Source organism: Hylobates moloch, unplaced genomic scaffold (genome assembly GCF_009828535.3).
Source record: "Hylobates moloch isolate HMO894 unplaced genomic scaffold, HMol_V3 SCAFFOLD_105, whole genome shotgun sequence".
NCBI classification, from domain to species: Eukaryota; Metazoa; Chordata; class Mammalia; order Primates; family Hylobatidae; genus Hylobates; species Hylobates moloch.
The window spans coordinates 6,530-20,856 of NW_026652380.1; the positions used below are offsets into that span (position 1 = coordinate 6,530).

Consider the following 14,327-nt stretch of genomic DNA (forward strand, 5'->3'; position numbering starts at 1 on the left):
ACCATCCCACTGGGAGGTGGTGAAGCTGGTTTTGGAGGGCCCCCATCTCCCAATCCCATTCTCTGGGCTGGAAGAGTCTGGGTGCCCAGACGCCTGGCTCCAGCTGGGTCCCTACACCTGTCTCCTACTCCTTCCTACCTTTGTACTTCCAATAATTGGAATAATTAAGTCAATAATCCACTCCTCGGGAGCCTGGCCTGGAGTGGGAGGCAGGAGAACTCTGGGTCACATTCAACCTCTGAATGCTGCGCAGCCTGGATGAGTCGTTTTCTTCCCTGAATCGCACTCGATCCCCTGCACGAGGAGACAGGAGGACTTGCCGTGGAGGGGCCAGGATGCCCCAGGTATCAGCTGATGGGAGGGGCCAGGATGCCCCGGGTATCCGCATCAACTGAGCACCCCGCCTGCGGCAGGCCTGGAGGTCAGCCGGTTCCGTGCGCTCCCCGAGGAATCGGGCTACTCCCCCGTGCCTCAGTGTCCCTCTCTGGAAACTGGCGATGGTGGCCCTCCAGGGCCCTCCACTGGGCTAACCTGTGATGCACGAACCAGTCAGGTCCCTCCTGGGAGCTCGAAGACAGTCCTGCTCCTGGGATTGTTTTATTGTTACGCCCTCCCCTCCCTTTCCTGAGGCGCCCAGGGTAAGTCTTCAAGCTGCACAGGCACCCAGGGGCCTCCTCAGCATTGGAGCTCGGATTGCAGGCCCCCCCCCCCGTTTTTTTAAACCACCTCCCTGTAGGTCCTCCAAGCCTGTTATCCTGGAGGCCACTGTGGGGCAGCCTTGGATTCAGGCCTGGCTCTGGGAAGCCCCGGGTCCCTGCTGGGGGCCCCACCTGGGGGGATGGAGAGTCAAAGCCTCCCAGCATGAGGCGCCACGACTCAGGGCCGAGGGGGGCTGGTCGATACCACCTGGGCCCCTCCTCCAGCTTGAGCCGGAATCGACAGCACCTGGTCTCTGATCCTGGAGGGCTGCGGCGAGGCTGCTGCAGAGGGAAGCAGAAGGTTCTGTTGACCAGGAGAGGCTCCTGTTTGCTTACGGATGGTGCAGAGCTAAGCAGCCGGAAAGCCCCGGCCTCCCTGCCCCTGCCCCACCCAGGGTGGGGTCTGCGTCCGTCCACAGGGCAGGTGTTAGGACCCATCCCAGGTACTTTTCAGGCCCATGTGTCCCCAGCCCCCAAATGTGATAGGGTGTGGGGATGGGGTGGGGCTTCTGGCCAAGCCAGGCTGTGGTGGGGTCAGGGCTCTGGGGTGCACTTTGAGGTCTGGGTCAGCTCCCCCCTGGCTGAGACCCCTTCCTGACCTGCAGAAGCGTCTGAGGAAGAGGGTGACTGACACCTGCCTGGCACACGTGGTGGGGCTGCTGCAGGCGCTTTGCACATAGTGATCTGTTGAGCCCTCCCTGGAGTGCTGTGGTGCCCTGGGCTGCCGAAAAGACAGAGGTCTGGATGCTTGTCCAGCGTCACACGGTGGGGAGGGTTGGCACCAGGATCCAAGCCCTGATTGACCAGCTCTGGATTCGTGTCCTTAGCACAGAAACAGGCATAGTGTAAACTCAGTGCCTCATCCCCCAACCCAGCTGGGAGGAGAGGGTCTGCCCCCACCTGGGCTGGGCAGGGGTGCCGGAGAGCGAACCCCCAATACCTGGGGCTGGCCTGATGTCAGGAGACCCATCACTGCCCCTTCCTCGGACCCAAGCTGTCCCCTTCCCTCCTGGGGCCCTGCTGTCCTTGTCTGCAATGGAGGAGGGTGGCTCTGTGGCCCCTGAGGCCCCCTCCCCTTGGGCTTGCTGAAAGAGCACTGTTTCGGGGCCATTGTGGCGATGCTATTCGCCCATTTATTTGGCAAATGTTTACTGGAGACATGGCTGCCCTGTGCCTTGGGGACACTACAGGGACAGGACCCCCAGGACCCTCCTCCCGTCTCGGGCCCAGCAGGGGTGGTGGACAGCAGCCCAAGGGTGTTCTTCATGGCGGCAGGAGCTGGGGTTCGGGGCGGCCAGAGCTGGGGTTCGGGGCCCTGCCAGGCTGTGGTGGGGCCTGCCCAGGCTTCCTGGAGGCGGCGGCAGTGAAGGGGAGAATTCCTCGGTGTCTGCCTCCTTGTCAGACTTCGGGGCTGCGTCGTGGTTGCCCCAGCACAAAGTGGGGGCTCATCAACGTTTGCTGGGTGAGCAAAGCTGAGATGGGGTCACAGGTCCTCTGGGTTTCACTTTCCCCCTCTGGACGGCAGGACTCTAACCCCTCACTGCAAGGGTATGTGGAGAGTGGGGAGGCCTCAGCCTGGCTCCCTCGCCCTCCTGGACCCCTCTTCTACCACGGTGGCAGCAGCCGCTCCTCCCAGCTTGGGTCACGTCCAGCCTTGGGGACATTCCGAGAATGCAGGAGGCTCCTGGATGATCAATAATTCAATAAAGCGTCAGGCGTCCGCCGGCTCCGGGTGGGTCCTGGTGATATGTTATCTTGCTGGCTCCATGCACGCGGAGGCTGCGAACTGCTCAGCTCGGTTCCAGAAGAGGAAACTGAGGCGGCGAGGGGGGGAGAGAAGGAAGCAGTGAAGGCCGGGGCTGGCAGATCACATGAGCAGCTGGCAGGAGGGGGGTCGCGGCCTCAGGAGGGGGGACCCTGTGGTCTCAGGAACTGCCAGGAAGCCTGGGTTTGGACCTGGTCTTGCCCCCTCTGGGTTTCTCCATCGGTGAATCACACGCATGTGCCTTCTCCCTTCGCCCCGACCCTCACACTTTCATGCTGAATTCGTATTCCGGGAGTCACCACCCCTGCAGTTCTGAGCTGCACCTGTACGCTCTGCAGGCATCCTGCCCCTGCATCACCAGGGCTGGGGCCACCTCCCTCCGTCCCAGCTGTGTCCCCGGTGGCCAGGTCACTGTGAGCATCAAGCGGGTGCTCAGAAAACGTTTGTCCATGAAATGAAGGAGGAGCCCCCCCCTTGCAGGCTTCTTGGAGGGCTGCTGAGAGGTTGCACATTTACTAAGACCTGCTGTCCTAGCTGCTCGGTCCTTGTTTCTGGAAGGAAACCCCCCACCTTCCTCATCTACAAATTGCGAATTGCAGTAGGACCTGCGTACTGGATTGTGTGAGAGTCCGAGACTCGTCAGGACGCTGGGAGGCTGGCAGGGAGGAAACGCTCCATCATAAACCCAGCTGCATTTATTACTGTTGCCGTCATTTAATGCGTCGTCGTTAGTCGGGAAAGCTCCTCGCCGGCAGCGAGTAGGGGGTCTGGGACCCTCTTCAGATATACGGAGGCAGGGGCTTGGGTTGGGAGTCCGGCTTCCCGGAATCTGCGGGCGTGAGCGCCAGGGGTGGCCATCAGCCAACCGTGACCACCTGCTTGTCTCCCACCGGCCCCCAGTCAGCCCCCGGGTCCCGGCGAGGCTCCTCCCTGCCACCAGCCTCCGGGGGCTGCGGGGAGACGGCCCCACCCCCTGTCCCTCGGGGGCGGGGGCGCGGGCGGCCGTACTCGGAGGAATACGGCGGCGGCGGCGGCGGGGCTGGGCGGTTTCCCGCCGCGGGTGAATGAGTCCGACTGCGCTGCCGCCGCCGCCCGCATCGAAGCTCCGGCCGCGTCCCCCGCGCCAGCCTCGGGAGCCTGTGCGCCGAGACCCCTACGTGTCTGCGAACAGACCCCCAGCCTCGGGCCATCACCCCGGGCAGGTAAGTCCAGGGACCCCGCCCGGTCTGCGGGGACTGCCAGGACCCCACCCCCACCCCAAGCGGAGTCGGGGGAGGGTTGGGGGGGACACCGGGGAGTCGGCTCGCTGCGCTCTCGGCCCCAGACCTGCCGCCCCTCCCTTCCCCCACCCCGAACGCCTGGCCCTGCAGTCCAGGGAGAAGCCACAGGTGGGTGGGAGCTGGGGGGGCGGAGCTGGGACACCCCGGGGGTCCACCCACATCCGTGTCTTCCCGTGGGACTGAGCGCGGAACCCTTTGGAATGAGCGCTGAGATGCTCAAAACCGGAGTGGGGGCGGGAGAGGGGCCAGTCTCCTGGGAGCTCCCCGGAGAGTCAGAGCGCGGCCCCCACCCCCCTGGGCTTGGTGCTTGGAAGTTAAGCGGGATCTCTCCGGAAAAAGGAGGGGGAACCCGCCTCCCTCCTGTCCTGGGCCGCCGCGCCTGCGCGGGACGCCCCCAGAGGACCCCCTCCACCCCCATCCCGCCGGCAGGCCCCAAGGGAACAGGTGCCCAGGGCCCCCTGCCAGCCGCCCCCCACTGCTCCTGACCCCTGCTTCTCTTCCCAGACGCTGCAGCCCCTGTCCGGGCCTCTCTCCTGCCGCCCCCATGAGAAAAACCAACATGTGGTTCTTGGAGCGGCTCCGGGGGTCTGGGGAAAACGGTGCTGCCCGGGGCGTGGGGAGTGAGGCGGGGGACAAGGCCTCCAAGGGGCCCCTGTACAGCAATGTGTTGACGCCCGACAAGATCCCCGACTTTTTCATCCCCCCCAAGCTGCCCTCGGGCCCCGTGGAGGGCGAGGGACAGGCCGCGCTGGGCCCTTCCACGTCGGAACAGAACCTGGCCTTTGCGGGCCCCCGCCAGACCCCACGGAGCCCCCGGCTGCCTGCCAAGCTGGCAGCGGAGGGCAAGAGCCTGCTGAAGGCAGCCACGCGGCACGTGATCCAGATCGAGAGTGCCGAGGACTGGCCGTCGGGGGAGGCCGCTGACGCCGAGCCCCAGGCCCAGGGTGCCATGTCCCTGCCCTCGGTGCCCAAGGCCCAGACGTCCTACGGCTTCGCCACGCTGGCCGAGAGCCCCCACACGAGGCGCAAGGAGTCCCTGTTCCACAGTGAGCACGGGGCCCTGGCCCAGGTGGGCTCCCCGGGTGCCGGGCGCCGCCGGGCAGCTGCCAAGGCCGACGGGGGCGACGGGGGCCCCAGGGAGGCTGGCGGGACCCTCATGAGTCCCGGCCGCTGCTTCAGTGGCGGGGAGAGCGACACGGGGTCCTCGGCCGAGTCCTCTCCCTTCGGGTCCCCTCTGCTGTCCCGCTCCGTGTCTCTGCTCAGAGGGTTCGCCCAGGACAGCCAGGCCAAGGTGAGCCAGCTGCGGCACTCGGTGGGCCGCCACGGCTCCGTGTCTGCGGACGACAGCGCTCCGGACACCAGCCCCGGGAGCCGGCGCCGCCTGACCCGCCGGGCGCCCCCGGAACCGGGCCCCGAGTCGGGCCAGGCGCGTGGGGAGCACACGGTGCACGTGGGCCCTCGGGGCAGCGTGCGGCTGCTGGCCGAGTACGAGGCAGGCCAGGCCCGCCTGCGGGTGCGCCTGTTGGCCGCCGAGGGCCTCTACGACCGCCTGTGCGACGCGCGCAGCATCAACTGCTGCGTGGGCCTGTGCCTGGTGCCGGGCAAGCTGCAGAAGCAGCGCAGCACCATCATCAAGAACAGCCGCCACCCCGTCTTCAACGAGGATTTCTTCTTCGACGGCCTGGGGCCGGCCAGCGTCCGGAAGCTGGCGCTCAGGATCAAGGTGGTGAACAAGGGCAGCAGCCTCAAGCGGGACGCGCTGCTCGGGGAGAAGGAGCTGCCCCTGACCTCCCTGCTGCCCTTCCTGTAGAGCGGGGACCTGCTCGCTGCCCGCTGGGTGCACAGGGCAGACCCCGGTCTCTCCTCCTGCACACCGGGTCCTGGCGGGCGGGTCCCTGGCTTGGGCTGGGGCTGGGCGGGGAGGGGCTCACCCTCAGGCTGGGCTGGGCCTGCTGCTGTAGCTGACGCGGGTTTCCTGGGCCACTCGATGCTGACTGGAGTAGTATTTGTCATGAATTAATTTCTTCTTTGGAGGAGGAGGAGGAGAGGGGGCCTCGGGGGAAGAGAAAGGGCCGCTTCGCGGGGCAGAAGGTCCCCCTTTGCCCCTCCACACTGCCTCGCGCCTTTCACGCAGAGTTCTAGAAGGAGGTTCTCAGGGGTCCAGGAATCCGTGCAAGTGGCCAGGGCGGGGCCGTGGACAGGGAGGTCACAAGTCTTGGAGCCCACAGTCTCCTTCACTGCACGTGTGTCTTCCTCCCCCACAGCCTGCCGCCATCCAGTTCCCACCCCGCGGAGAGCAGGGCCTCGCGGGGACACCAGGCCCAGGCTGTGCCCGAGACGCCCCCTCCCAGGGGTCAGGCTGGCTCTGGGAGACCCCAGCTTCCCAGGCTCCGGTGGCGAGCAGGGCCAGGCGAGGGTGCCCTGACGAGGGTGCCCTGGCGCGGAGGGAGCAGCCGCTGCCAATTGGAGCAGAGGAGGTCGTGGCAGAGGTCCGCGGGGAGGAGACGGCTCTCCTGGCCTGTTTTCCTCTGACACCGTCTGCACTGGCTTTTTTGGTACAGGCCTGTCTGGCCATTTCTGCTGTGGCGCCGGAGGGTCTTGCTCAGAGATGCCCAGAGAGCAGCCCTATGGCCCATCCGTCCTCGCTGGGGGCTGCCACCCCGTCGCCCTTTTGTCCAGCGTCTGCAGCTGGGAGCGACATGCAGTGATTGACGGCCGTGGCTTTGACGCCACGTGTGTAAATAGGTTGTGGCTACGGTGGGTGTGTCGGAGCCCAGGAGGCAGCTGGGGGGACCTGGCTGTGGCCTTTCATGCTGCTAGGTGGCTGCAAGGCTTCCATTGTATGGTTATGTGGGTCCTTGAACGATTTTGGGGAGGTTTCCAGCACAGAATGACGCAGAAATGATAAGACTCAAAGCGGGGGCCAGGCCAGGCCGGTGCCTTCACCTCTCCCGGCTGCTGGGGGGCACGGGGGAACCAGGGCACATCTGTGGCATCCTGGGACGTCCCTTGTCAGCCCGTTTGCCACACATTGTTCCTCTGGACCAGGGAAGGGTGGAGGAGCTGCTTCCCAGGACTGGAGGAGCAGCTGGGCCTCTGCTGCACGTCCGGTGGGACACACCTGTGAGCCCTCCAGAGGGAGAGTGCAGGCCCCTTCTGAGCCTGGTGTTGCAGGTGCTCTGCTCTCTCCGGAAGCCAGGGCACCCAGGGCGGAGGCTCCTCAGGCCCGGGAGGCGGAGAGGGTGCCCTGCATGGAGAGAGACGCTGGCACTCCCCGCCTTCTCTGATGCTCACCCCTCCCAGGGCCCATTCTCCCTGGGGTCCCCTGTTTCATAGCCCCCTGCACTGTTTGATATCTTAGTGTCTGAAGTTGACTGTGGGTAAATCTTTAAGACACTCCCCAACTGTGTTTGTTTATAAATGCTGTTTATAGTGCAATAAAGGTGTTTCGGGAATACGGGGGTGGAGGTTGGCTTCCCTGGCTGTTTAATAACAGAGAGTTCTGCCGTGAACTCCAGGGAGGAAGGGGGAGAGGATTCCAGATAGCAAGGTCCTTCTCGCTGACTTTCAGAATGCCCTCCGCATTCTCCTGCCCTGGGTGGAGGCAGGCAGGGGGCAGGAGCCCAGCCCCTGATAATCCACCTCCCTTGGAGCAGCAGGTCTGGATGCTGCTTCGCCATTCCAGCTCTGTGACTGCATGAATGTCAGGAAACAGGACTCTGACCCCACACGGTGCCTACAGCGTGGGTCCTGTCTCCCCTCAGAACCTTCAGACAGGACCCCGTCTCCACAGACCCCCTCCAGACATGGCCCTGTATCCCCCTCACGCCCCTCAGGGCAGGACCCCGTCCCCCCTCAGACCCCTCAGGGCAGGACCCCTTCCCCCTTCACGCCCCTCAGGGCAGGACTCCGTCCCCCCTCAGACCCCTCAGGGCAGGACCCCGTCCCCCCTCACGCCCCTCAGGGCAGGACTCCGTCCCCCCTCACACCCCTGAGGACAGGACCCATCCCTGTGCTCTCAGCCCAGGCTGGGCTGCTCTGTCTGTCCTGCTGCCCATGGGGTCCAGATATCTCTGCCGTCTCAAATCCACCAGGAGCTTTTGGGAATTGGGGTTCCGTGCAGCCCGGCCTCCTGACAGTGGCCTGATGAGCCCCAGTCAGGGCCTGGGATGGGTTGACAGGGCTACGGGCGCCTTGTAGCCTCTTTGACCCCAGCCACTCATCCCTAGGCTGTGTGGGTGTGTGCGTGTGCATGCCAGGTATGTGCACATATGTAGCCATGTGCTTCTGCATGTGTGTGCAGTGTGACTGCGTGTGTGCCCATGTTACTGTGTTCATATGTTCGCCGTATATAACAGTGCCCCTGTGGCCAGGTGAGGGCCTGCAAGCCCTTGAGTATAGCTGCCTGTGTGCTGGCGTATGCACGTGTAAGCACGTGAGCTGCCTATGCATGTGTAACTGCGCTTGTGTGTGCCTGTGTCACCATGTGTGTGCTGGCATGTGCATGTGTAAGCATGTAAGCTGTGAATGCATGTGTAACCCTGTATGCGCTTGTGTGTGACTGTGTCACCGTGTGTGTGCTGGCATGTGCATGTGTAAGCATGTGAGCTGTGAATGCATGTGTAACCCTGTATGCGCTTGTGTGTGCCTGTGTCACTGCTGGTGTGCACTTGTGTGTGCGTTTGTGCTCGTGTCTGGGCACTGCGGCTGCGCATGCCCTCCCCCCCCCACTTCCAAGTGGGCGTCATCCAGGGATGCTGCACTGTGTGGCGTCTCGCCCTGCCTCAACTTGGCCCACTGCCCTTCAGGTCAGCCCCCACCCCAGGGGAGTCAGATGCCCTCGTTCACTCCTGGCTGTGGCCATTTGCTGCCTTGTGACATTGACCCTGAGCGGAGTGAATCTACTGTTTGCACCTCCAGCATCCCTGGCACCACAGAGCGCTCGGCCCCAGTGGGTCTCCCGACCCTTCCTGAGTCTCCTGACCCTCAGGAAGGCCATGGGCACAAGCAGGGGGCACTCTGGTGCAAATTACAAAAAGATGCCCCTTCTTCAGAGTGGAGCCATCGTAGGGAACAACAGAGCCAAGAGATGAGGAGTCAGAAGCCTGGAGACATTGTGGACACCTGGATCCAGCTATGCCTGAGGTCCATAACTGCACACCATTTCAGCTCAGAGGGTGGGCCAGTAAAGTGCCTTCTTTGCTCAAGCCAGCTTGTTTCAGTTTTTTTGTTTTGTTTGGTTTTGTTTGTTTGTTTTTTGGAGACGGAGTCTTGCTCTGTCGCCCAGGCTGGAGTACAGAGGTGCTGTCTCGGCTCACTGTAGCCCCTGCTTCCAGGGTTCAAGCGATTCTCCCGCCCCAGCCTACCAAGTAGCTGAGATTACAGGTGCCCGCCACCACGCCTGGCTAGTTTTTTGTATTTTTAGTAGAAATGGGGTTTCACCAACTTGGCCAGGCTCGTCTCGAACTCCTGACCTCAAGTGATCCACCTGCCTCGGCCTCCCAAAGTGCTGGGATTACAGGCGCCCGCCACCACGCCCGGCTGATTCATTTTTTAAGTTGACAGAACACTGATCCCGCGGGTCTCCCATCCCAAGAGGAGGTGTAACACCTTCCCAGGGCCCCTGCCTTGTGGCAAATCCTCTCTGGGGCCTTGAAACTCTAACGCTGGCGTGTGTGGGGAGCCTGCGGGGCGAGTTTCAGGCCCCACCTTCCACTTGGGGTGTGGCCCGGACCAGCGCGTGGCTTCTCTGGGTCTCAGGCTCTCCACGCCGAAGGCTCTGTGATGAGCCCTGGCGGCTTGTGTGCAGTAGAGCTCAATCCACAGGCTCACTGGGCGGAAGCCGGCACAAAATAGCGACGATAATTAATAGAATCACGTCAGGGCCGTAATTACAGGCGGCCTCAGACCCACCCAGGCGGGGCCTCCCTCGGCCTCTCTGTGCTGCACCCACCGCCCCAGTGCCGGATTCAATTAAGCTTTTGTTTTCTTCTCAGCTCCTGGGGGTGGGAGGGAGGGGCTGCCCACGGCCAGTTCCGCTGACAGGAGGAGAAAAACGACTTCAATAAAAAGGAGGAGGCGGGCGGCGACCCGCGCACACGCTCCTCCCCACGAGGGTGGGCGATTCCCGCGGGCGGCACTGAGGCCTGGCTCCACGGGGACCACGGGCAGGCGACCGGCGCCCGAGCCTCAGTTTACCCTACCGTACAGCGACGTGGTCCCAGAGCCTCCCTCCAGGGTCACACGCAGGGCAGGGCCTGTTGATTAACCCTATCGTGGGTGGGGGGTCGGGGGGACCCGCTGAACCCTCAGCAAGACGCTGCCGACTGCCATCCACGGATGGGAAAACCGAGGCACAGAAGGCAAAGGGGCCTGCGCACACCTCCCAGCTGACAGGACAGGAATTCGGACCAGGGCTGGACCCACGCTGCCCTTCCCGGGTGGGACTGGACACCTGCGTGCATGGTCGGCCCCTGCCCTCCGGCTGAGAGGGCCCCAGGGCCGCCGTGGCCCAACGTGCTATGCGGAGCTGTGCTCTGCCAGCCGTGGGTCAGAATCCTGACAAGTCCCTCCGTTCTCTGTGACTCAGTTTCCTCTGCAGCGCCCTGTACCCTCCCTGCCTGCTGGTGGGGCTGGGGTGAGCACTGACCCAGCACCCGTGGCACCCAGTCCCGGTCACCGGCTGAGCCCTGCTGCAGCGCCACGGATGAGACCCGCACCTTCCCCCGTGTGGTGAGGAACCCTCTTGTGCGGGGTAAGGTCCGGGCTTTGCCTTGGCTTTGGGAGGTGATTTCTGCCCTGCCTGAGAGGAGTGAGTGTCTTGGTCTAGGGCAGGGAGGGCCACACCAGCAAGACCCACCGTGGGACTCGGGAGCGCCTTGGTCCCACAGCGTCAGACCTCCTTGGAGCTTGAGGGCAACCCCGTGGCAAGCAGTCAATCAGTCAAGCCCCCACGAGGGAGTCCTCGTAGAGCTCTGGACGCCCAGGCTGCCATGCCCTTTCCTGGTGGTCCGTGCGCCCTGTGAGTGTGCAGTTCTCGGCTTCCCGGGACAGGACCACGGGGCTTCTCCTGGATGCTGCTTTGTGTGCTGTTCCCCGGCCCATGGCACCTGCACCCCGGCACTGTGACAAACCCTGTGACGAGGACAGCTTGCTGGGAGTTCCGTGCGTCCTCACAAATCAGCAAGACTGAGAGTGGGCTTGGGAACCCCCGGAAGAGTGAGGGTGGGTGTGGGAACCCCGGGAAGAGAGAGGGTGGGTGTGGGAACCCCTGGAAGAGGGAGGGTGGGCCTGGGAACCCCTGGGTGGCTGTTGGGGCTGGAATGGGGGTACTATTTTTGGGCCACTGCCCTCTGACCCTTCAGCCTGGCTCATCCAACCCCCGGGCCACAGAGTCCTCGTGGCCTCCCTGGGAGTGCGCGCCTGCCCGGCCATGGAGACACGTGCCCCTTGCCCCCAAGCTCCCCTCTCACCTCCCTAACCCCTTTGCCTGTGGCCCAGGCGTCTCAGAGGCACCCACCCGCCCACCAACCACTGTGTCCCCACCCTCCCCTCCCACCTGGGCTCCCCCAGCCAAGCCACAGAATGCTCCTTCCTCATCTCCCAAAGTCACGGGGACAGCTCAGATCAGGGCCTGCAGCTCCCACACTCCCCACCGAGCACCCTGGGCCAGCCCCTCCCCCTCTCTGAGCCTCAGTTTCCCCCTGTGTAAGTGAGGTGCCCAGTGCACACTACCCTCTAGGCTTCCGGCGATGGCAAAATTGAGCTTTCAAAGCTCCCATTTCATAAACCTCATTCAGACCATGGGCCACCGTAGGTCAAAGGTGTGTCCAAGTGTTTACTGAGGAGCAGGGCGGGACTGAGTTTTATACGCAGCAGGAGGAAGGAGGCACCTGCCGCTCAGGGACAAAACTCATCCGCATTTGTCAATCCCAAGCAGCTTCCAACCCCAGAGCCGGGACACTGGCAAGAGCGGAGGGAAGCGTCCACAGAGTGACCCCTGGGTGGCCGGGCTGGTCGAGGCTCTGGAATAGAACTGATCCTCTGGGCGATTCGGCCCCTCGGGGACATGGGGCAACGTCTGGGGCTTCTGTGGTTGTCACGACTAGGGGAGCTCCTGCAGTGGAGTGCGCGGAGGCCAGGGACACTGCTCAGCACCCAGCAGTGCCCAGGACGGCCCCACCCCAGAGAATGATCCGCTCTGATGCCCACAGTGCCTAGGTCCAGGATCGAAAGAGCAGGCGATGATATCTTTACCCCTTTCCAAGTCCTGGATAATTTTCCCAAACCTGAGGATGAAACCAGAGAAGGCGCATAAGCTGCCTAGCAAGGTGACTGCACACGGTGAGGGTCACACGTGTTGACAGCACACAGTGAGGGGTCACACATATTGTCTGTACACGGTGAGGGGTCATATGTGTTGGCTGCACACGGTGAGGCGTCACACGTGTTGGCTGCACTTGCTGAGGGGTCACACATGTGGCACATGCCACATGTTGGTGGCACACCGTGAGCAGTCATATGTGTTGGCTGTTCCCCTTTCCTTTGGTAAATGTGGACTGAGTGCTGCTGTGCCTCATCCTCGTGTCGGGGATACCACAGCTCCAGGGTGTCCCTGACATAATGTTCCCGGCCCCCTGCACTCTCCAGAGCTGGGACTCTCCCCATGGAGCAGTGGCCTCTGGGCCTGTCCCCTCCAGCCTGCTCCGAGCAATAGAAAGTGAAAGAGGGCAGCTTCCAAACCCAGGCCATGAAAAGGAGGCAGGTGCAGCCCAGGCCATGAAAAGGAGGTGGCCCAGGGAGGCAGGCGCAGCTGGCAGCCCTCGCAGGCCCCAGCCTCCTGGTCTTAGAGCAGACTCCCAGATGTCATGGAGCAGGGGCACCGTCCTTGGTCTGCCCGAGTTCCTTCCTGACTGAGGCTGTTTCTCATCAACAAGCGTTGGGGTGGATGCCTAGTCCGAGTCCTGCAAGCCTTGCCCTTGGAGGACTTCCTGGAAGAGGAGGCCAGAGGACAAAAGGGTTGTGAAGCCCCAGAGCAGAAAGGACTCAGCCCCAAAACTTTAAGGAGGCCTGTGGGTCACAGAGGGGGACTGTTAAGAGGAGTGTGGACTTTGTCCTGTGGGCAAAGGGCTTGGATGAATGTTTTAGGATGACCCGGCTGGGCAGCACAGAAGCCAAGGGGAGGGCAGGGCACTGGTGCTGAGTCTGGATGGGCGAGGCGGATGCCTGGCACCAGGGTGAGCAGAGAGGAGCAAGACACATTTGGAAGAGACTGAGGCTGCAAAGCTTCCAGGATGTGCGAGGACTAGGTGTTCAGGATGGTGGATGCGGGGGAGCCTGCCGAGTCCTGTCAGCGCGTTCACCTACCTGCAAGCCCAGGAGCCTCTGCCTTCCAAACGCACCGGGAACCTTCTCAGCAAGCAGGTGGAGCCGCTGAACGCAGCAGCACAACGCCTCTCAGCCACACTTGGTGGAACACACGGGGCAGCCCAGGCAGGAGGAATTCAAGAGCGGCCAACATGAGCCTACCTGCTGCCAGCAGTGGAAGTCAGGATGGGGCCCCCGGGGCAGGGACCAGGAGGGATGAGGGGCCTCTGGGGGCCGTCACAGGTGGTGTTTTCATCGGAGTGGGGGCTGCTATGGTGAGTTTGTTTATAAATGTTCACTGAGCTCATCAGGACCAAGTGTGCAGAACACAAACTATTCAGATAACTCAGCAGCAAAATGACCAACAACCCCATTAAAAAATGGGCAAAAGACTTCAATGGGCATTTATTGAAGAAGACACAGAAGTGGCCAACAAGCACATGAAAACATGCTAGGCATCTTTCGTCATGACCGAAATGCAAATCGAAACTATAATGATAGCACTTCCCACCTACGGGGAGAGCTGTAATCAAGAATATGGAAAATAACTAGTGTCGGTGAGGCTGTGGAGAAACAGAACCCCTACACACTGCTGACGGGGCTGTAACGTGGTGTGGCCACCATGGCAAACAGTCTGCCAGTTCCTCAAAAAGGTAAACGCAGAAGTTCCACGCGGCCCAGCAGTTCCACTCCTGAGTGCACCCGAAAGAATTGAAAACCATCACTCAAACAAGCACTGGAGTGTTAACGTTCATAACAGCTCTAATTACATCATTCAAAACGTAGAAACAGCCCAAATGTCCATCGGCAGAGAGAGATGAACCACCATGTGGCATATTCGTACACTGAAATAGTACTCAATCACAAAAAAAATGGAGCACGGCCTTGAAACATGACACTCAGTGAAAAAACTCAGGCCAAAAGGATGCATAGTATCTGCTTATATTTACATGAGATGTCAAATATAGGTAAATCCAGTAGATTTCTTTTTGAGATAAGAAGAATGTTTTGGGAGGCTAGACATGGTGGCTTGTACCTACAATCCTAGCAACGTGAGAGGGTGAGGCAGGAGGATCCCTTGAGCCCAGGAATTGGAGGCTGCAGTGAGCTGTGAATATGCCACTGCACTCCAGCCTGGGCCAAAAAGCAAGACCCCAACAACTTATTTATTTATTTATTTATTTATTTATTTATTTATTTATTTTTGAGACTGAGTCT

The 14,327-nt window shown here is 61.9% G+C and overlaps 1 protein-coding gene across 1 annotated transcript; it reads left to right on the forward strand.

Annotated features, from left to right (window-relative positions):
* The first annotated feature begins 4,287 nt into the window (after positions 1 to 4,287).
* On the forward strand, positions 4,288 to 6,190 carry LOC116463970 (C2 calcium-dependent domain-containing protein 4C). The gene has a single exon (XM_032147263.2). It carries the CDS (start codon positions 4,288 to 4,290, stop codon positions 5,551 to 5,553), a length of 1,266 nt encoding a protein of 421 aa, XP_032003154.1. The 3' UTR covers positions 5,554 to 6,190.
* The last annotated feature ends 8,137 nt before the right edge of the window (positions 6,191 to 14,327 follow it).

Excerpts from the sequence above, each read along its gene's own strand:
- LOC116463970 (XM_032147263.2), top strand. The coding sequence starts at position 4,288 with ATGAGAAAAACCAACATGTGGTTCTTGGAGCGGCTCCGGGGGTCTGGG.